The sequence below is a fragment of the Triticum urartu genome, chromosome 3A, assembly GCF_056163025.1.
Source record: "Triticum urartu cultivar PI428250 chromosome 3A, HENAU_Tu73, whole genome shotgun sequence".
Taxonomy (NCBI): domain Eukaryota; kingdom Viridiplantae; phylum Streptophyta; class Magnoliopsida; order Poales; family Poaceae; genus Triticum; species Triticum urartu.
Window position 1 is genome coordinate 114,686,610 of NC_141875.1, and position 22,874 is coordinate 114,709,483.

Sequence of the window (22,874 nt, forward strand, 5' to 3'; positions counted from 1 at the left end):
TGGCCTACATGGGCCAAGGGCACCAGCCCCAAGAGGCCCATGCGCCTGGGGAAACCCTAAAGGAAGAGTCCCAGCAGGGGAAGGCACCTCCTAGGTGCCTTGGGGGGGAGGACTCCTCCCCTGGCCGCCGCCCCCTAGGAGATTGGATCTCCTAGGGCTGGCGCACCCCCCCTTGGGATCCCTATATATAGTGGGGGTAGGAGGGCCTCTAAGACACACTTTTTGCCTTTGGTGCAGCCCCTCCCTCTCTCCCAAGTTCTTCTCCTCTTCTGCGGTGCTTGGCGAAGCCCTGCAGGATTGCCACGCTCCTCCATCACCACCACGCCGTTGTGCTGCTGCTGGATGGAGTCCTCCTCAAACTCTCCCTCTCTCCTTGCTGGATCAAGGCATGGGAGACGTCACTAGGCTGTACGTGTGTTGAACGCGGATGTGTCGTGCGTTTGGCACTTGGTCATCGGTGATTTGAATCACGACGAGTACAGCTCCATCAACCCCGTTCACTTGAACGCTTCCGCTTAGCGATCTACAAGGGTATGTAGATGCACTCTTCTTCCCCTCGTTGCTAGTCTCTCCATAGATAGATCTTGGTGACACGTAGGAAAATTTTGAATTTCTGCTACGTTCCCCAACATATGCCTGATTTTGTGAGGTGCCAAGCAATAAAGTCCTTAGTGTCATGCTGAAATATTGGGATTTGCAGAATTCTCTCAGCATCAATATGCCAGAAATTATCACGGATCAATGCTTCATCCCATTCTCCCGTGACTGGACTTATGAGCTCATTAACTGTAGTGAGAACACAATTACCACGAGCTGTGATAATCTTCCGGGAGCTACTTTTTGGTATCCAACAGTCCTCCCAAATATTGATTTTCAATCCGTTTCCGACTCTCCATATGCAGCCCTTTTTAAAAGTCTGGATTCCTGACCAAATGCTTTGCCATGCATAGGAGGATCCCTTCTTTAGATCACAGTTTAACAAGTCACCAGAAGGATAGTACTTTGATCTTAAAACTTTTGCACATAGCGAACCATAATTATCAATGAGACGCCAGCATTGTTTAGCAAGCATTGCAAGATTGAAACTTTGGATATCACGGAAACCCATACCGCCCCATACCTTAGGGACGCACATCTTCCACCATGCAAACCAATGTAATTTTCGTTGGTCCTCACCGTCACCCCACCAAAAATGCGATATAGTATCAGTGATTGCCTTACATATTTTTTTTGGAAATTTGAATACACCCATCGCATATGTCGGGATGGCTTGAGCCACAACTTTGATTAGAGCCTCCTTACCACCATAAGATAACGTTCTTTCTTTCCACCCATTCACTAGCTTCTGTATTCTTTCAATAAGATGCTTAAAGCAATCCAGCCGATCAACACCGATCATTGATGGAAGACCCAAATATTTATCCGACAAGGATTCAGTCATAATATCAAGGATCTCGCAAACTTCCACCTTCTCATCAACATGAGTATTAGGAGTGAAATAGATAGAGGACTTGGCGGCACTAACCAGTTGCCCGGAAGCAGCACAGTAGTCATCCAGAATCCTCTTAAGAGTAGTAGCATTGGCAGAATCCGCCCTCATGAGTATCAATGAGTCATCAGCAAATAATAAGTGAGAAATAAACGGAGAGTCACAACAAACCTGGACTCCCTTTAGGTGCCCATTCTCCTCTTCATGAGTAATTAAAGCTGACAGACCTTCAGCGCATAGCAAAAACAAATATGGGGACAAGGGGTCCCCTTGTCTCAAGCCTCTAGTTGGTGAAAATTGCTCCGTCTCATTTGAATTAAATCTCACTTTGTACTGTACAGATGTGACACATGCCATGATAAGTGAGATCCATCGGGTGTCAAAGCCCAATTTCTGCAATATTGCCTCCAAGAACACCCACTCAACTCGGTTATATGCCTTATGCATGTCTAATTTTACTACACATGTTCCAACCTTCCCCCTCTTTTTCTTCTTCATAGTGTGCAAACACTCATAAGCGACAATTACATTGTCAGTGATGATCCGACCAGGGACAAATGCACTTTGTGTTTCACTAATAATATCAGGAAGGAAAACTTTTAGCCTAGCTGCCAACAGTTTTGCAATGACTTTATAGACCACATTGCATAAACTTATCAGTCTAAATTGTGTGACCTTCTCCGGTGTATCAACTTTGGGGATCAAAACAATTGTGGTGGTGTTCCATCCTTCGGGAATCACCCCATTGTTCACTGCCTGCGAAACTTCTTTCATGAGGTCATCACCTAAGAGGTGCCAGAATTCTTTATAAAAGATCGCATGTAAGCCATCGGGACCAGGGGCCTTCAAATCCCCAATGCTGAACAACGCTCGCTTTACCTCTTCCTCCGTATAAGGTGCAAGTAGAGCTTCATTCATATAAGGTGAAACTTTAGGCTTTACTTTATCAAGGACCTCTAGGTTTGGAACAGTAACTTCTGCAGAAAGGAGATGCTGAAAATAGTTATCAATCAACGATTTCATAGATTCATTGTCCTCTCTCCAATTCCCGCTATCGTCAATAAGCCGACGAATGAAGTTCCTCTTCTTCCTGGCTGATGCAAAATTGTTGAAAAAGTTTGTGTTTTGGTCACCAAATTTAAGCCAATTCGCTCTAGCTCGTTGAACCCAATAGATTTCTTCTTTCTCCATGGTCTCTTCAATCTCAATCAGCAGATGTCTCTGCCTGTCCGCCGACTCATCAGTGAGTGGCCCCGACCGCAGAGATTCAAGTTCCTCCTTCAGGTTTTTGAGACGGCGTTGGGGGGACTTCAGAACTCTTCGGTTCCAGTCATGCAGCTCCAAATGCACTGCCGCTGTTCGTTCTGACAGTGGTACCGAACTGGGCGTTCGATTCCATGCCTCAGTAACTCTGTCCACAACGTCGCTTTCTTTGAGCCAGCTTGCCTCAAACCGTCGCTGTCCCTTCTCATGATGGAATGTGCTTTCCGCATCACCCTCTGTGTCCAACACTAGAGGTCGATGGTCCGATTTTGTATGTGGAGCATTAACTATCTTTGCATCAGGAAAAAGGCCATGGAACCCAGCGTTGCACACAGCCCGGTCCAGTCGTTCCCTGAGGCGTCGCCTTCTCCAAGTGAAAAGTTCTCCTGAGCAACTCATGTCATCCAGCTCGCAATCAACCAGAGCATCGCGGAAATTCTGCATCATACGTACTGGTCTTGGAGCTCCTCCTTCTTTCTCATGAGAGTAGAGGATTTCCTTGAAATCCCCTATGACAACCCACGGCAGAGATGCCTGCAAGTACAGGTTCCTCAGGCAGTCCCAAGTCAGATGCTTATCTTCCCATTTGGGTTCACCATAGAATCCAGTAAATCGCCAATTCTCATCCGTCACCGCACCCACTTTTACGTCAATGAAATTCTTTGTCTTACCCATCACTTCTAGCACAAAAGGATTGCGCCAGAACAGTAAGAGGCCACCGCTAGCCCCTACACTCTCCACCACATCAAAGCGATCCATCTTTAATTTTCTCATTAGCTTTTCTGCCCTAACTTTATTCAGATGCGTCTTGGACAGAAAAAATACATCCGCCCCCCATTGCTTCTGGACGTCCAGAAGTGCCCTCTCTGCCGCGGTACTGGCCATACCACGTCCAGAAGTGCCCTCTCTGCCGCGGTACTGGCCATACCACGGCAGTTCCAGCAAACGGTCTTCATTGCCCACAAACGATTATCACCCTCACAACAATAAATCTAGGCTAAACGCCAGATCACAGCTTCAACAAATCCTGCAACATATGCTTCACCGGCCGTAGACGAAGAAGCAGACAACGAATCTACTCTCAGAACCCTGGTGGAAAACCATCAAGAAAGCCTGTAGTAGAGATTGGATGACCAGCAGCAATGACACGAGGTCGCCGCCCTGGGACAAGAGCGCCGGCACCAGCGCCGCCGCCGGGGGCGGACGGCGTTGGCCCAGCAAAACCTAGTCGCCTTGACGATCGCCTCCAGCAAAACCTAGAGCAAGAACTTAATAACCATCAAGAAAGCCTGTATTGATTGCGACCATTTTAGATGGTCATAACGTCATCAAAGCCTGCACTTCGTTCTGATTGGTCTATGGACATATCACGCGGATCAAGCATTAGAGACCGTCGGATACTGCTAGATCCAACGGTCCACACCCCTCATCCTCTCCCCACCCACACCCACCCGAAAGCAGCTGCCCTCACCTACAGCACATGTCATTGAGGACACTGACATGTGGGCCTAATTCCTCGCGGGCCCACCTGTCAGTGGCCGAATGCCACCACTCACCCACCGCACACCACTCCCCCCCCCCCCCCCCCCCCCCACGATCCGCAGCCCAAACCCTAACCCCTCTCCCCTCTCCCTCCATTGGACCGCCGCTGCCACCTACGACGGCCGATCCCGCCGCGACCTCCCCTCCCCTCCCACCTCAAGCCGCTCCTCCTCGCCTTCGAGGATGACCACCTGCTCCAGCCGTTCGCGCCCGCGTGCCAGCTCCTCATCGCCTCGCTCCTCGCCCACGGATCGCAGAGCATCAAATGGCGTCCCAGGCGCGGCCAGCCTCCGTCTCCGGCCCCTTCGGCTCCGCCGCCGACCTCACCATCTTCTCCACTCCGACCATGATGCGGCGGGCGGATCCATGCCGTGCGAGCGAGACGGCGGCCAGATCCTCGATGGCGAGGACACGCAGCGGTCCCCGCCGGCCAAATCAGGTCTGTCTCCTCCCGCAGCTGAGTCGTTTTACTGGCGATTTGCCTCGCACGACCATGACCTCTGACCCCTTCTCATTGATTTGCTCGGGCGACCGCCTCTCCCACCATCGACGGCGCGTGCTCAACGCCAAGATCCGCCGCGCCAAGGCCAAGCTCCTCGAGGAGGATCCACCCAAGCTACACGCCGGCCACAGCCCCCCCCCCCCCCCCCCCCCCCCCCCCCCCCCCCCACCAGTGAATCTTCTCCGGTCCCGTACGTCCTCACGCGGATTCGCGTCCTCCTCCCAAAGCAGCCGTCCCCGGCGAGCCATCCTAGTGGCCAGAGGAGGTGGAGGAGCACCTGCCTCCTCTCCCCCAGCGCGTGGGCCGGTGGCTGCTTCCTCTTCCCCGCCTAGCGAACGGGGTGAGATTCCCCTCTCTACCTCTAGATCCAAATCGATGTTTTTCTATATGCATTTAGCCTCCACTGAATCTTTGAGTTCCAGTTTCATTCGCTTGTACATATTACAATTGGTTTGTGTCAATGCAACCTTAGTACAGATACCATCGTTCCCAGAGAATCCAAATTTCAGTTAGTTCATGTCAGTGTGGCCTTATCAGCATGATTCGACCATGAATCCATGATATTATCTAGTGCAGCCAATGGGTTACTCGTGGTACCGATTACTCTTATGAAATGGACAGTGCCACGTGCAAATGAACTGAAACATTTTATTTTATTTTGTGGGTACTTTGAGTCTTGACCATCCCAGGTCTGAACCCTGCAACACAACACAACACTAGTATAGTGCATGCATCCTATTAATGCGGAAGGTTTCATATATAGATTGATAATCCATGTGACTTTGACTGAATTGTTGAGTCAGTATATACTTGATCGTCTCCGTCTGGCGCCCACACTCCCTCACACTACGCGTCTTCATCCACTGGGATGGACACGCGCTACGCATTTTACGTAGTATACATCTATGGTGAGACAGTCAGTAACCGTGGCTGAGTCATCGATACTCACCTAGCAGCCACTTGTTGGCCACTTGATTCAGAGTTTCAGACCATATAACCACGCTTTAGAAGGCTGTATTTGGTAATCACCCAAAATGCCTCTCGTTTTTAGCTGATGAATCGTCCTACATGCATAGTTTGCTTGATGTCCATGTTTATCTAGATTCCAGAATGTTTGATTGCAACATTCTATTGAAGATAGAAGTATAGGACCAGCGTACATGATCTGGAACCTTTTGGTTTCGATCAGTTGCTGCTGCTGATTTAATGCCTATGCTCACACTGCTATTGATTAAATGCTTATGTTGTTGCTGCATGCTTATGCTATTGATTCAATGCTTAGGAATTGATTGAATTGAACCTGTTGTAATCCTTCCTGTTATACTTGTATTTATTTTTTGGGTTTCTATTTGATTTTTTACTCTGTTATATACGGTTCATCTTCAGTTTCTTCTGTACCTTGCTTGGAGCTTAGAATACACAGCCCAACTAGTCTCATATACAACTAAGGCCCTGTTTGGTTCAGCTTTTATCGATGGATTCCGCTGCCGCGCAGCAGAATCTGAACCAAAGGGCGAACCCAGCAGAATCCGATTCCAGAAATCCGCTGTCAAAATCTGAACCAAAAGCGGAAGCAGCCCAGGACGTGCTTTCCAAAATATGATTCCGCTGCGGGCCAAAATCTGAAAAAGTTGTATAAGCTATTTTGCCAAATGACCTACATCTTTTTCACATCAGATTTTCCACAGCTGTTTTTCCACATCAGATTTTTCACAGCTGCTTTTAGAAATCCACAGCCGAACCAAACAGGGCCTAAGACCAATGATTCATGCTGAATTCTGTATATATATGTATGTGTTGGATTGGAGAACCACTCGAGGAGGGAGGGAGGAAGCACGGAAGGTCACCATGGTCCTCGCCCAACTCCCACCCATCTTCCTGCCTGCAGCTGTAGGTAACCCTCTCCTTCTCCCTGCCTTGTCAGACCTGAAGATGCAGTGTCCAAGATATTCAGTGAACTGTGTGGATTCAGACAACAACGCTTCAGCTAACTGTGTAGACCATGTACTGTATTGTTAATCACCAGTTACTGTTTCCTTTCACTGCGTCGTCGTGCCGGTTACTACTACTGTTCCTACATAATCACAAGCGTGGATGGATGATTATCTCAAACCAGATGTTGCTAGATTACTTTCTTAGATTGCTTTCGTCACCAAGCCACACAGATCATCTAGTTAGATAGAATAATAATAGGAACATGGGCACCAGGTTTTAGAGGGCTTGTGATTTTGTGGTTGCAGCAAGCCCGCCTTGTACGCCCGACGAGTTTATCCTGTGTATTTTGTCTTGCTAGACGAGTTATCCAGCAATACTAGTGCATAGTAGAAAATTATCATAGATCCTGGCTATAACCTGCTTTTGTTCTTGTGACTTTGGCCCGCATGATTTTGTGGGGATTTGGTACCAGACTAGAGGTAGAGGCTGACGATTTCTTGTTGTTTCAGTCAAGTGCTTGATAGATAGCTGTCTCATATGCATTTTCCGTTCCTAATGGTGCCTTTTCATTTCCTTGCCAGGCCAAATAAAGGATGTTGTTCTCGGTGGAGTTGCGCTTGAGGATGAGCAGAGAGAGAAATTTAATCAAATCCAATAGGTAGGTTCTTTGTTCTTATCACATGTTGGCAGATTCTATTTGTTGTGCATATGCCAAGTGTGTCTACCTGATTGTAAAATATAACTGCAATACTGTATATATGTTGACAGTCTGGTAAAAACTTGTTGTGCCTTGGTTTGTGCATCTTAAAAAAAATCATCTATCCTTTCCTTACTCATACAAAAAGCCCAGCTGTTGTTCTTGTAAATACAGACGTGCATACCATCGGCACCTTCACCAAACAGAGAAGGCTCTAGCCACTTCTTATGACAAAAAGATAGAAGCGCCCCTAAATTTAAACATATTCCTCTTTACTGAAAACTCATTGTTCTTTTCTGAACTATTGCAAAAATTGAGTAGTGGTACTGATTATATAAATTTTATATTGTCTTGGTAGCTTCACTCGTGTCTGCCACTGCTCATTGTCGTGTTGACAGAGCATTCACCCGATGGCGGAATACCATGCTGCAGCGTGGGCAGTCGACGGTTGTGCTATATAGGTGAGGTAATGAACATTACAGGCAGTGGAGAACTTTTAGCTTTTCCACACATGTATATCTTTAGACAACTTTCAGTTTTCTTTTCATGTGCTGAAACTGAAAGAAATCTTTGATGCTAACTCTGCGTGAGATTATGGCAGTGACAAACCCGAAAACCATGACTTCGATCTGCTGAGGAAGTTTGTGTTTCCTGACGGATCAATCCTGTGAGCCAAACTGCCCGGGAGACAAACTACACTACCGTTGTCGCGGAAATTCCGTGCGATGGAAGTTTCTAGACCCTGCTGGTACTTCCTAGCCAGAAGCCCCACGAGCTCGACGTCCAGCCCTACAACCACCACCCCACGCACAAGGTCGCTCCCTGCTCCCTCCTGTTCATTTATCTGTCCAGCTCAATCCTACATTCCTACCGCTACTGTTGCTGTCGAAATCGAGATGCTACCCTCATCCTGCTGCTGTGTGTCAATCAAATCAAACTGCCCAGAGAATGAATGAGTTTGCAACCCTTCCTAATTTTTTGTTCTTGTTCTATTTTGAAATGGACGCAGCAGGTGCTCTGCTCTTGCTCACATCTAGCACCATCTCCGGCGCGGTGGTGCTTCTTGAGGCGACCGGTGTGACGGCGGCGACCACAAGCTCTCCGGTGAGTCAGCTCCAGCTTCTAGCCCTAGCTCCCTATTTTCTGCTCCTATAGCATGCTCTGTTGGTTTAGAACACTAGCAGCAGTAGCCTATCATGTATACGTACTAAACAGCAGGAGCTCAATCACCTTGTGTACACTAGCAGCTTGCTTACACACTTGTCACTTTTGCTTGTCGTAGCCATTACTTAGCTGAATCATGTCCGTGTCTACTAATCATCAGTTCATAGTATTTGGCTTCTGTGTGATGGTCTGCGACTATTTTATGGTGATGTGGATATACTTTCTGATTTAAAGTTACTAATATTTTTTGTTTTGATTCTTTCTCTGGTGTGAGGAAAGCTGTGAGTAGACGTAAACAATGCCTACTTGCTTGGCTGCTATAGTGATGCATGCGCCGATCAAGCAAGCACACATGCATATACGTACATGTTAGGATAGTAGCATATGTGCCATAATTCCCGTGTAAGGAAATGTATTCCTGAGATGATTTTGTTATGCTATCTAAACCTAGGAGATGTGTTATGTGATGTGATATGATGGATGATTTGATTTCGACATTGAGTTTTCCTGATTTGAATATGAAAAAATGTCCGATGCGTGTGTAACTGGATTAAAGAGGTCTTGTGCCCAAACAATTTGGTCCAAACATTTATTTCAAAATCCGAGATCTAATACTAGACAACTAATTGGGCTGAAAAAGGCCACAGCCCAACAAGCATTGGTCTGTTTAAAAAGTGAAACAAAAAAGCCTCAGAAAATAAAAAAATATATTGCAAAAAAGGCCGAGGCCCCCTAATATGGAAGTATGGCCCGTGCAGAAATCACCAGGGAAAACAAACTAAATGGGCTGAATTAATGAGCTCGGCCCATATAGACACCTAATTGGACCGGACTGAATCTTATCATTGACCTTTTCAATTGGTCGCAATTTTGCCATGTCAGATTGCCACGTTGGATCCGACGTGGCCTGGGCAGACAGCTAGTGACCAAAACAGAAGGTTATAGAATCAATGACCTTTCGTTTTGGTCGTGGAATTCCACGACCTTCTCACAGAGAAGGTCTTTAATTTTAGTTTATGACAGCTAGCTTTTGACCATCTGTTTTTGGTCACAAAAATGTCATAAATGAAAAACAATGATCTTTCAGTGACCAATAGTGATGGTCGCAAGTTGACATATTTCTTGTAGTGATCTACTGGCTCTGCCCTATGGAGGCCTTGCTCTTCTCCTTTTCAGGGGCCTTGATGCCTGTGGTTAGATCCTTTACAGTGCTTGCGCTCTTGCTCTTCTTATTCTTGTTCATCAGAAGATCCTCTATGGTGTCCTTGGCATTAACCTTACAAAAAGTAGTGTTAAGGTTCTAAACTACTTTTGTAGGAATAATAGGAGGTAATGTATGGCATGACACGCAATTTCTATCAGATTGTTTTGACCTGCAACTTGTTTTGACCTACAACTTCTCCTTACCTCTATTTCCACAAGGGGCCTTATCCACTAGTAGAAAAGGCCCATTTGTCCTGGTTTTAAAGTCTTATTTGTCCCGGTTCTGGAATCGGGACTAAAGCCCATCACCTTTAGTCCCGGTTTGCTTATGAACCGGGACAGATGGTGCTCCATGTGGCCGCAGCGACGAGCCCAGGCAGGAGGGCCTTTGGTCCCGGTTGGTAACTGTCGGGGTGTTGGGAAACGCAGTAATTTTAAAAAAATTCCTACGCACACGCAAGATCCATCTAGGTGATGCATAGCAATGAGGAGGAAAGAGTGTTATCCACGTACCCTCGTAGACCATAAGCGGAAGCGTTATGACAACGCGGTTGATGTAGTCGAACGTCTTCACGATCCAACCGATCCTAGCACCAAAGATACGGCACCTCCGCGATCTGCACACTTTCAGCTCGGTGACGTCCCACGAATTCTAGATCCAGCTGAGTGTCGAGGGAGAGTTTCGTGAGGACGACAGCGTGATGACGGTGATGATGAAGCTACCGAAATAGGGATTCGCCTAAGCACTGCAACGATATGACCGAGGTGGATTATGGTGAAGGGGGGCACCGTACACGGCTAAGACAATTGTCAACTTGTGTGTCTTTGGGGTGCCCCCTCCCCCGTATATAAAGGAGTGGAGGAGGGGGGAGGGCCGACCCTCTATGGCATGCCCTGGAGGAGCCCTACTCCCACCGGGAGTAGGATTCCCTCCCCCTCCCTAGTTGGACTAGGAGAGGAAGGAAGGGGGAGGAAGGAGGAAGGAAAGGGGGGTCGGCCCCCCACCCAATTCGGATTGGGCTTGGGGGGGGGGCCTCCTAGGCTTCCTTCTCGTATCTCCCACTATGGTCCAATAAGGCCCATATACTTCTCGGGGGGTTCCGGTAATCTCCCGGTACTCTGGTAAATGCCCGAACTCACACGGAACCATTCCAATGTCCAAACATAGTCATCCAATATATCGATCTTTACATCTCGACCATTTCGAGACTCCTCATCATGCCCGTGATCACATCCGGGACTCCGAACAACCTTCGATAAATCAAAACACATAAACTCATAATACCGATTGTCACCGAACGTTAAGCGCGCGGACCCTACGGGTTCGAGAACTATGTAGACATGACCGAGACTCATCTCTGATCAATAACCAATAGCAGAACCTGGATGGTCATATTGGTTCCTACATATTCTACGAAGATCTTTATCGGTCAAACCGCATAACAACATACGTTGTTCCCTTTGTCATCGGTATGTTACTTGTCCGAGATTCGATCGTCGGTATCTCAATACCTAGTTCAATCTCATTACCAGCAAGTCTCTTTAGTCATTCCGTAATGCAACATCCCGTAACTAACACATTAGTCACATTGCTTGCAAGGCTTATAGTGATGTGCATTACCGAGAGGGCCCAGAGATACCTCTCCGATACACGGAGTGACACATCCTAATCTTGATCTATGCCAACTCAACAATCACCATCGAAGACACCTGTAGAGCATCTTTATAGTGACCCAGTTATGTTGTGACGTTTGATAGCACACTAAGTGTTCCTCCAGTATTTGTGAGTTGCATAATCTCAGTCATAGGAACATGTATAAGTTATGGAGAAAGTAATAACAGTAAACTAAACGATCATCGTGCTAAGCTAACGAATGGGTCAAGTTAATCACATCCTTCTCTAATGATGTGATCCCATTCATCAAATGACAACTCTTTGTCCATGGCTATGAAACTTAACCATCTTTGATTAATGAGCTAGTCAAGTAGAGGCATACTAGTGACACTCTGTTTGTCTATGTATTCACACATGTACTAAGTTTCCGGTTAGTACAATTGTAGCATATTTCCTTCAGTCTCCCACTTGCACTAGAGTCAATAATCTAGATTATATTGTAATGATTCTAACACCCATAGAGTCTTGGTGTTGATCATGTTTTGCTCGTGAGAGAGGCTTAGTCAATGGGTCTGCAACATTCAGATCCGTATCTATCTTGCAAATCTCTATGTCTCCCTCCTTGACTTGATCGCGGATGGAATTGAAGCGTCTCTTGATGTGTTTGGTTCTCTTGTAAAATCTGCATACCCTTGCCAAGGCAATTGCACCAGTATTGTCATAAAAGATTTTCATTGGACCTGATGCACTAGGTATGACACCTAGATCGGATATGAACTCCTTCATCCAGACTCCTTCATTTGCTGCTTCGGAAGCAGCTATGTACTCCGCTTCGCATGTAGATCCCGCCACGACGCTCTGCTTGGAACTGCACCAACTGACAGCTCCACCATTTAATAAAAATACGTATCCGGTTTGTGACTTAGAGTCATTCGGATCAATGTCAAAGCTTGCATCGACGTAACCGTTTACGATGAGCTCTTTGTCACCTCCATAAACGAGAAACATATCCATAGTCCTTTTCAGGTATTTCAGGATGTTCTTGACCGCTGTCTAGTGATCCACTCCTGGATTACGTTGGTACCTCCCTGCTAAACTAATAGAAAGGCACACATTAGGTCTGGTACACATCACTGCATATATGATAGAACCTATGACTGAAGCATAGGGAATGACTTTCATTTTCTCTCTATCTTCTGAAGTGGTCGGGCATTGAGTCTGACTCAACTTCACACCTTGTAACACAGGCAAGAACCCTTTCTTTGCTTGATCCATATTGAACTTCTTCAAAACTTTATCAAGGTATGTGCTTTGTGAAAGTCCAATTAAGCGTCTTGATCTATCTCTATAAATCTTGATGCCTAATATATAAGCACCTTCACCGAGGTCTTTCATTGAAAACTTCTTATTCAAGTATCCTTTTATGCTATTCAGAAATTCAGTATCATTTTCGATCAATAATATGTCATCCACATATAATATCAGAAATGCTATAAAGCTCCCACTCACTTTCTTGTAAATACAGGCTTCTCCAAAAGTTTGTATAAAACCATATGCTTTGATCACACTATCAAAGCGTATATTCCAACTCCGAGAGGCTTGCACCAGTCCATAAATGGATCGTTGGAGCTTGCACACTTTGTTAGCACCATGTGGATCGACAAAACCTTCTGGTTGCATCATATACAACTCTTCTTTAAGATATCTATTAAGGAATGCAGTTTTGACATCCATTTGCCAAATTTCATAATCATAAAATGCGGCAATTGCGAACATGATTCAGATGGACTTAAGCATCGCTATGGGTGAGAAGGTCTCATCGTAGTCAACTCCTTGAATTTGTCAAAAACCTTTCGCAACAAGTCAAGCTTTGTAGACAGTAACATTACCGTCAGCGCCAGTCTTCTTCTTGAAGATCCATTTATTCTCTATTGCTTGCCGATCATTGGACAAGTCAACCAAAGTCCACACATTGTTCTCATACATGGATCCCATCTCAGATTTCATAGCTTCAAGCCATTTTGCAGAATCTGGGCTCATCATCGCTTCCTCATAGTTCGTAGGTTCGTCATGGTCAAGTAACATGACCTCCAGAACAGGATTGCCGTACCACTCTGGTGCGGATCTTACTCTGGTGGACCTACGAGGTTCGGTAGTAACTTGATAAGAAGTTTCATGATCATCATCATTAGCTTCCTCACTTACTGGTGTAGTAATCACTGGAATTGATTTCTGTGATGAACTACTTTCCAATAAGGGAGTAGGTACAATTACCTCGTCAAGTTCTACTTTCCTCCCACTCACTTCTTTAGAGAGAAACTCCTTCTCTAGAAAGGATCCATTCTTAGCAATGAATATCTTGCCTTCGGATCTGTGATAGAAGGTGTACCCAACAGTCTCCTTTGGATATCCTATGAAGACACATTTCTCCGATTTGGGTTTGAGCTTATCAGGTTGAAACTTTTTCACATAAGCATCACAGCCCCAAACTTTAAGAAACGACAACTTGGGTTTCTTGCCAAACCACAGTTCATAAGGTGTCATCTTAACCGATTTTGATGGTGCCCTATTTAACGTGAATGCAGCTGTCTCTAAAGCATACCCCAAAACGATAGTGGTAAATCAGTGAGAGACATCATAGATCGCACCATATCTAATAAAGTGCGGTTATGATGTTCGAACACACCATTACGCTGTGGTGTTCCAGGTGGCGTGAGTTGCGAAACTACTCCGCATTGTTTCAAATGAAGACCAAGCTCATAACTCAAATATTCACCTCCACGATTAGATCATAGAAACTTAATTTTCTTGTTACGATGATTTTTCACTTCACTCTGAAATTCTTTGAACTTTTCAAATGTTTTTGACTTATGTTTCATCAAGTAGATATACCCATATCTGTTCAAATCATCTGTGAAGGTAAGAAAATAACGATACCCGCCGCGAGCATCAACACTCATCGGACCTCATACATCAATATGTATTATTTCCAACAAGTCTGTTGCTCGCTCCATAGTTCCGGAGAACGGAGTCTTAGTCATCTTGCCCATGAGGCATGGTTCGCAAGCATCAAGTGATTCATAATCAAGTGATTCCAAAAACCCATCAGCATGGAGTTTCTTCATGCGCATTACACCAATATGACCTAAACGGCAGTGCCACAAATAAGTTGCACTATCATTATTAAACTTATATATTTTGGCTTCAATACTATGAACATGTGTATTACTACTATCAAGATTTAGGAAAAACAGACCACTCATCAAAGGTGAATGACCATAAAAGATATTATTCATATAAATAGAACAACCATTATTCTATGATTTAAATGAATAACCGTCTCACATCAAACAAGATTCAGATATAATGTTCATGCTCAACGCTGGCACCAAATAACAATATTTAGGTCTAAAACAAATCCCGAAGGTAGATGTAGTGGTAGCGTGCCGACAGCGATCACATCAACTTTGAAACATTTCCCACACGCATCGTCACCTCGTCCTTAGCCAATCTTCGCTTTAATCCGTAGCCCCTGTTTTGAGTTGCAAATATTAGCAACAGAACTAGTATCAAATACTCAGGCGCTACTGCGAGCATTGGTAAGGTACACATCAATAACATGTATATTAAATATACCTTTACTTTGCCATCCTTCTTCTCCACCAAATACTTGGGGCAGTTCCGCTTTCAGTGACCAATCGCTTTGCAGTAGAAGCACTCAGTCTCAGGCTTAGGTCCAGAATTGGGCTTCTTCACCTGAGCAGCAACTTGCTTGCTGTTCTTCTTGAAGTTCCCCTTCTTCCCTTTACCCTTTTTCTTGAAACTGGTGGTCTTCTTGACCATCAACACTTGATGCTCCTCCTTGATTTCTACCTCCGCAGCCTTTAGCATTGCGAAGAGATCGGGAATCGTCTTATCCATCCCTTGCATATTGTAGTTCATCACGAAGCTCTTGTAGCTTGGTGGCAGTGATTGAAGAACTCTGTCAATGACACTATCATCAGGAAGATTAACTCCCAGCTGAGTCAAGTGGTTGTGGTACCCAGACATTCTTAGTATATGTTCACTGATAGAACTATTCTCCTCCATTTTGCAGCTGTAGAACTTATTGGAGACATCACATCTCTCAATCCAGGCATTTCACTATTAGGGAAAACCTTATACACAGAACTTTAGTTGTAGCACGTGTTAAAAAAGCACGCTGGTACTAAGTAGCAGTAGCATGCTGATGTAAACGACGCTACAGATACAATTGTAGCAGTAGCACACATGAAGATAAAAGAGCTACTACTAAAATTCCCACGGCTTAGCCGATAGGCTACACATAGTAGTAGCGAACTACGTTGAACCGCGCTACCGCTACTTGCTTTGTAGCAGCACGTTTACGCTGAAAGGCGCTACTGCTAAAGGAAATAAAATTAAATGAAAAGCAAACATAAAAGTAAATGAAAATGAAAGAAATAAAAAAAGGTGAAAGGAAAAAAAATAAAATGTAAAGAAAAATAAATGAAAAAGGGAAAAAAGAGAAAGGAATAGCAGTAGCGCGTATCGAGGAACGCGTTGTAGCTAGCTTAGCAGTAGCGCACTTCCTAGAATGTGCTACTGCTACTTCTGACTTAACCGCGTGGTTCGTTCTTCCCCACGGACACTTCCCCCAAATCCAACTCCTCCGCTGTCGCCGCCGCCCGTCGGCCGCCACGCGCTCTCCCGTCGCTCTCTGCACACCCTCGACGCCGCCCCTGACCCCGAATTCGACGCCGCTCCCGAACCCGACCTCGACGCCACCCTCCGCCGCACGCCCGTGCCCCGACCCCGACCTCGACGCCGCCTGCCCCTCCCTCGTCGCAGGCACCCGAGGTGAGCACGCCTGCTCCTCCCCCTCCCCTACCTCTGCCTAGGGTTCTTCAAATTTTAGTTGCATCAAATTAGTTAGGGTTCATCTATGGGTAGAAACGAATCGGATGCGGATGTTATCGGATACGGATTGATAGGCCCATTTTGCATCATGCTTTTATATCGATATTTATTGCATTATGGGCTATTATTACACATTATGTCACAATACTTATGCCTATTCTTTCCTATTTTACAAGGTTACATGAAGTGGGAGAATGCCGGCAGCTGGGATTCTGGGCAGGAAAAGGAGCAAATATTAGAGAACTATTCTGCACAGCTCCAAAAGTCCTGAAACTTCACGGAAGTTATTTCCAGAATATATAAAAATACTGAGCGAAGAAAGTTCCAGAGGGGGGGCCACACCCTGGCCACGAGGGTGGGGGGCGCGCCCCCGGCCTCATGGGCCTCTTGGTGGCCCTCCGATGCCCATCTTCTTCTATATGAGGTCTTTCGTCCAAGAAAAAGTCATAAGCAAGCTTTGGGGAAGAAACTTCGCCGCCACAAGGCGAAATCTTGGCGGAATCAATCTATGGCTCTGGCAGAGGTGTTCTGCCGGGGAAACTTTTCTCCGGGAGGGGGAAATCATCACCATCATCACCACCAACAATCCTCTCATCGGGAGGGGGTCAATCTCCATCAACATCTTCACAAGCACCATCTCATCTTAAACCCTAGTTCATCTCTTATATCCAATCTTTGTATCCAAACCTCAGATTGGTACCCGTGGGTTGCTAGTAGTGTTGATTACTCCTTGTAGTTGATGCTAGTTGGTTTACTTAGTGAAAGATCATATGTTCAGATCCATTATGCATATTAATACCCCTCTGATTATGAACATGAATATGCTTTGTGAGTAGTTACGTTTGTTCATGAGGACATGGGAGAAGTCTTGCTATAAGTAGTCATGTGAATTTGGTATTCGTTCGATATTTTGATGAGATGTATGTTGTCATCCCTCTAGTGGTGTCATGTGAACGTCGACTACATGACACTTAACCATTGTTTGGGCCTAGAGGGAGGCATTGGGAAGTAATAAGTAGATGATGGGTTGCTAGAGTGATAGAAGCTTAAACCCTAGTTTATGCGTTGCTTCGTAAGGGGCTGATTTGGATCCATATGTTTCATGTTATGGTTAGGTTTACCTTAATACTTCTGTTGTAGTTGCGGATGCTTGCAATGGGGGTTAATCATAAGTGGGATTCTTGTCCAAGTAAGGACAGTACCCAAGCACCGGTCCACCCACATATCAAATTATCAAAGTACCGAACGTGAATCATATGAACGTGATGAAAACTAGCTTGACGATAATTCCTGTTTGTCCAGGCTTTTCCTTTGCTACAAAAAGGATTGGGCCATCTTGCTGCACCATATTTACTTTTATTACTTGCTACTCGTTACAAATTACCTTATCATAAAACTATCTGTTACCGACAATTTCAGTGCTTGCAGAGAATACCTTACTGAAAACTGCTTATCATTTCCTTCTGCTCCTCGTTGGGTTCGACACTCTTACTTATCAAAAGGACTACGATAGATCCCCTATACTTGTGGGTCATCAAGACTCTTTTCTGGCGCCGTTGCCGGGGAGTGAAGCGCCTTTGGTAGGTGGAATTTGGTAATGAAAAATTTATATAGTGTGCTGAAATTTACTGTCACTTGTTACCATGGAAAGTAATCCTCTGAGGGGCTTGTTCGGGGTATCTTCACCCCGACCAGTAGAGTAAAGAGTTGCTCCTCAACCTAATGAACCTACTGAAAATGAAAATAAAAATGAAAATGCTTGCTTTGAAGTTCCTTCGCGTATGATAGAAAAATTGCTAGCTAATCCCTTTTTAGGAGATGGAACAAAACATCCTGATGAACATTTGATATATGTGGATGAAGTTTGTGGATTATTTAAGCTTGCAGGTATACCCGGAGATGTTGTTAAGAAGAAGGTCTTCCCTTTATCTTTGAGGGGAGATGCATCGACATGGTATAGGCTATGTGATGATATGAGGTCTTGGAATTACAAACGATTGAAATTGGAATTTCATCAGAAGTTTTATCCTATGCACCTTGTTCATCGTGATCGTAATTATATATATAATTTTTTGCCTCGCGAAGGAGAAAGCATCGCTCAAGCTTGGGGGAGGCTTAAATCAATGTTATATTCATGCCCCAATCATGAGCTCTCAAGAGAAATGATTATTCAAAATTTTTATGCTCGGCTTTCTCGTAACAATCGCACCATGCTTGATACTTCTTGTGTTGGCTCTTTTATGATGAAGACTATTGAAAAGCTAGGATAGATCCCCCTACACTTGTGGGTCATCAAGACTCTTTTCTTTGGCCGTTGCCGGGGAGTGAGGCGCCTTTGGTAGGTGGAATTTGGTAGGAAAAATTTATATAGTGTGCTGAAATTTACTGTCACTTGTTACTATGGAACATAATCCTTTGAGGGGCTTGTTCGGGGTATCTTCACCCCGACCAGTAGAGCAAAGAGTTGCTCCTCAACCTACTGAACCTACTGAAAATGTTTACTTTGAAATTCCTTCGGGTATGATAGAGAAACTGCTAGCTAATCCTTTCACAGGTGATGGAACGTTGCATCCCGATTTACACTTAATCTATGTGGATGAAGTTTGTGGATTATTTAAGCTTGCAGGTATGCCCGATGATGTTATAAAAAAGAAGTTCTTCCCTTTATCTTTGAAGGAAGATGCATTGACATGGTATAGGCTATGTGATGATATGGGATCATGGGACTACAAGCGATTGAAATTGGAATTTCATCAGAAGTTTTATCCTATGCATCTTGTTCATCGTGATCGTAATTATATATATAACTTTTGGCCTCGTGAAGGAGAAAGCATCGCTCAAGCTTGGGGGAGGCTTAAGTCAATGTTATATTCATGCCCCAATCATGAGCTCTCAAGAGAAATGATTATTCAAATTTTTTATGCTCGGCTTTCTCTCAGTAGTCGCTCCATGCTCGATACTTCTTGTACTGGATCTTTTATGATGAAGACTATTGAATTCAAATGGGATTTATTGGAAAGAATTAAACGCAACTCTGAAGATTGGGACCTCGACGAAGGTAAGGAGTCAGGTATAACACCTAAGTTAGATTGTGTTAAATCTTTTATGGATACCGATGCTTTCCGTGAATTTAACACTAAATATGGACTTGACTCTGAGATAGTAGCTTCTTTCTGTGAATCCTTTGCTACTCATGTTGATCTCCCAAAGGAGAAGTGGTTTACATATAATCCTCCCACTGAAGTAAAAGTAGTTGCACCTATTAAAGTCTAAGAAAAGACTATCACTTATGATGATCCTGTTGTTCCTGCTGCTTATATTGAGAAGCCACCTTTCCCTGTTAGAATGAAGGATCATGCTAAAGCTTCAACTGTAGTCAACAAAAGTAATATTAGGACACACAAACCCCCTGAGCAATTTAAAGTTGAACCTAAAATTGCTATGGTTAAAGATCTCTTGGCCGATAATATTGATGGGCATGTTATTTACTTCTGCAATGAAGCTGCTAGAATTGCTAAACCTGATGCTAAAAATAAACATAGACCTGTTGTAGGCATGCTTGTTATTTCCGTTAAAATAGGAGATCATTGTTATCATGGCTTATGTGATATGGGTGCTAATGCAAGTGCAATACCTCATTCCCTATACAAAGAAATTATGCATGATATTGCACCTACTGAAATAGAAGAGATAGATGTTACAATTAAGCTTGCCAATAGAGATTCTATTTCATCAGTTGGGATTGTTAGAGATGTTGAAGTCTTGTGTGGTAAAGTTAAATATCCTGCTGATTTTCTTGTTCTTGGTTCCCCACAAGATGACTTTTGTCCCATTATATTTGGTAGACCCTTCTTGAATACTATTAATGCTAAGATAGACTGCAACAAGGATATTGTTTCTGTTGGTTTAGGGGATATGTCTCATGAGTTTAATTTCACTAAATTTCGTAGACAGCCCCATGATAAAGAATTGCCTAGTAAAGATGAAATTATTGGGCTTGCTTCTATTGCCGTGCCTCCTACTGATCCTTTAGAACAATAGTTGCTAGACCATGAAAATGATATGTTCATGAATGAAAGAAGGGAAATAGATGAAGTATTCTTTAAACAGGGACCTATTCTAAAACACAACTTTCTTGTTGAAATCCTAGGGGATCCTCCTCCACCCAAGGGTGATCCCGTGTTTGAGCTTAAACCATTGCCTGATACTCTTAAATATGCTTATCTTGATGAAAAGAAGATATATCATGTTATTATTAGTGCTAACCTTTTAGAGCATGAAGAAGAGATATTATTGAAAACTCTAAAGAAGCACCATGCTGCAATTGGATATACTCTTGATGATCTTAAGGGCATTAATCCCACTCTATGTCAACACAAAATAAATTTGGAGAAAGACGCCAAACCAGTTATTGATCACCAACGACGGTTAAATCCTAAGATGAAAGAAGTGGTAAGAAAGGAAATATTAAAGCTCCTTGAAGCAGGTATAATTTATCCTGTTGCTGATAGTCAGTGAGTAAGCCCTGTCCATTGTGTCCCTAAGAAGGGAGGTATTACTGTTGTCCCTAATGATAAAGATGAATTGATTCCGCAAAGAATTATTACGGGTTATAGGATGGTAATTGATTTCTGCAAATTAAATAAAGCTACTAAAAAGGTGCCAGCGGAGGCGGAGTGCCGGCCTCACGCGCCGGAGCAGCCGGAGAAGGAGGCGGAGTGCCCTGATCAGTCACCGGAGGAGGAGGAGGCGGAGTACCCTGACTCACCAGAGGAGGAGGAGGAGGCGGAGGCGTCCAGTTCGGAAGCTTGATGTGCTCCTTCTGCCATAGACATGGAGTCTTCAGAGCAAGACCCAACTGAGTCTCCCCTTCAGCTGTAGGGTGGTCAAGCTCGAGCTCCTCACATCCCTCCGTTACTTCATCCATCATCACAACAACATAGCCATGTGGCATCGGACGAAAGTGAAAAGTTCCGTCGGGTTGAGGAGGTGCAACAGAGCCGACGACCGCCTTGACTTTGAGGTTTTGCCATTGCATCATAAGCTGGCAATGTTGAGCCTCCGTGATAGCATCCACAGGGTAGCTAGGAGCCATGAAGTCAGGCTGCTGTACGAGCTCGGCGGAAGTGATAACCCACAAGTAGAGGGGATCGCAACCATTTTCGAGGGTAAAGTATTCAACCCAGATTTATAGATTCGACACAAGGGGAGCCAAAGAATATTTGAAGGTCAGCTGAGTTGTCAATTCAACCACACCTCGAGATTAATTATCTGTAGCAAATTGATCAGTAGAAAAGTAGTTTGATAGTTTTGATAGTAGTGACAGCAGCAATAGTAACAGTAACAGCGATAACCGTAATTTTGTAGCAAGTGTAACAGTGATGATAATAGCAGTAACTTAGCAGAAACAATAATGAAAAGTTTGTTGGCATTGGATCGGTGACTTGTTGGATGATATTCATCATGTGACAGTTATAACCTAGAGCGATACGGCACTAGCTCCAGTTCATCGATATAATGTAGGCATGTATTCCGTAAATAGTCATGCGTGCTTTATTAAAAGAACTTGCATGACCTCTTTTGTCCTCCCCTCCCGTGATAGCGGGGTCCATATTGGAAACTAAGGGATATTAGGGCCTCCTTTTAATAGAGAACCGAAAAAGCATTAACACATAGTGAATACATGAACTCCTCAAACTATGGTCATCACCGGGAGTGGGCCCGATTGTTGTCACTCCGGGCTTGCCGAATCATAACACGTAGTAGGTGACTATAACTTGCAAGATCGGATCTAGAGCATGGATATAATGATGATAACATAAATGGTTCAGATCTGAAATCATGGCACCCGGGCCCAAAGTGACAAGCATTAAGCATGGCAAAGTCATAGCAACATCAATCTAAGAACATAGTGGATACTAGGGATCAGGCCCTAACTAAACTAACTCGATTACATGATGAATCTCATCCAACTCCTCACCGACCAGTGAGCCTATGAAGAAATTACTCACTCCCGGTGGGGAGCTGATAATCCCCAAGTGCAGGGAATCATCGTAGCAATTCCCAAAGGTGGAAGTGATACATATGGAGTGTCCAACCCACAAGGAGCTAAAGGTAAGATCAATATTCTCTCAAGTCCTATCTGCCACTGATATGACTCTACGTACACCGAACATTTGCTTCCAACTAGAAATGAGAAATAAAACTATGTTGTGGGTATGAAGAGGTAACTTTGCATGGTATCGGAGAGATAAAATATAAAAGTAGGTGTTGTTATCATAAAGTTAGAATATATTACTAAATATTATAAATAGCGAGTGTGGAATAATGGTGGATCGGTGTGTGGAATTGTCTTAGGCAATTGTTATCAAGACCGATAGTCGTCTGTCGGATCAAGGGTTCCGACAAACCCTCGAGGTTCGAACACTGAGGTGCGCGTGAAGGTTCTCTCCCTATCGATCCACGCCCTAGCTCGCTAAGATCTTGCGGATGAACTCGGCAAACTCACAAGACAAAGACACAAGATTTATACTTGTTCGGGACACCG

At 44.5% G+C, this 22,874-nt stretch overlaps 1 protein-coding gene and 1 long non-coding RNA gene across 8 annotated transcripts; one reads left to right on the plus strand and one right to left on the minus strand.

Moving 5' to 3' along the window:
- Positions 1-616: 616 nt before the first annotated feature.
- Positions 617-3,637, minus strand: LOC147978838 (uncharacterized). Its single transcript, XM_087514912.1, has one exon. It carries the CDS (start codon positions 3,635-3,637, stop codon positions 617-619), a length of 3,021 nt encoding a protein of 1,006 aa, XP_087371038.1.
- A 1,330-nt stretch (positions 3,638-4,967) lies between these two features.
- On the plus strand, positions 4,968-16,694 carry LOC125543153 (uncharacterized). Of its 7 annotated transcripts, none has more exons than XR_015618356.1 (6): positions 4,968-5,136; positions 7,313-7,389; positions 7,787-7,889; positions 8,030-8,242; positions 8,441-8,532; positions 16,504-16,694. It is a non-coding gene; the product is annotated as an uncharacterized LOC125543153 (long non-coding RNA). The 7 variants fall into 7 exon arrangements; XR_015618353.1 differs by lacking the exon at positions 16,504-16,694 and adding an exon at positions 6,605-6,690 and having other exon boundaries at positions 7,787-7,894; positions 8,441-9,103; XR_015618351.1 differs by lacking the exon at positions 16,504-16,694 and adding an exon at positions 6,605-6,690 and having other exon boundaries at positions 8,441-9,103.
- The last annotated feature ends 6,180 nt before the right edge of the window (positions 16,695-22,874 follow it).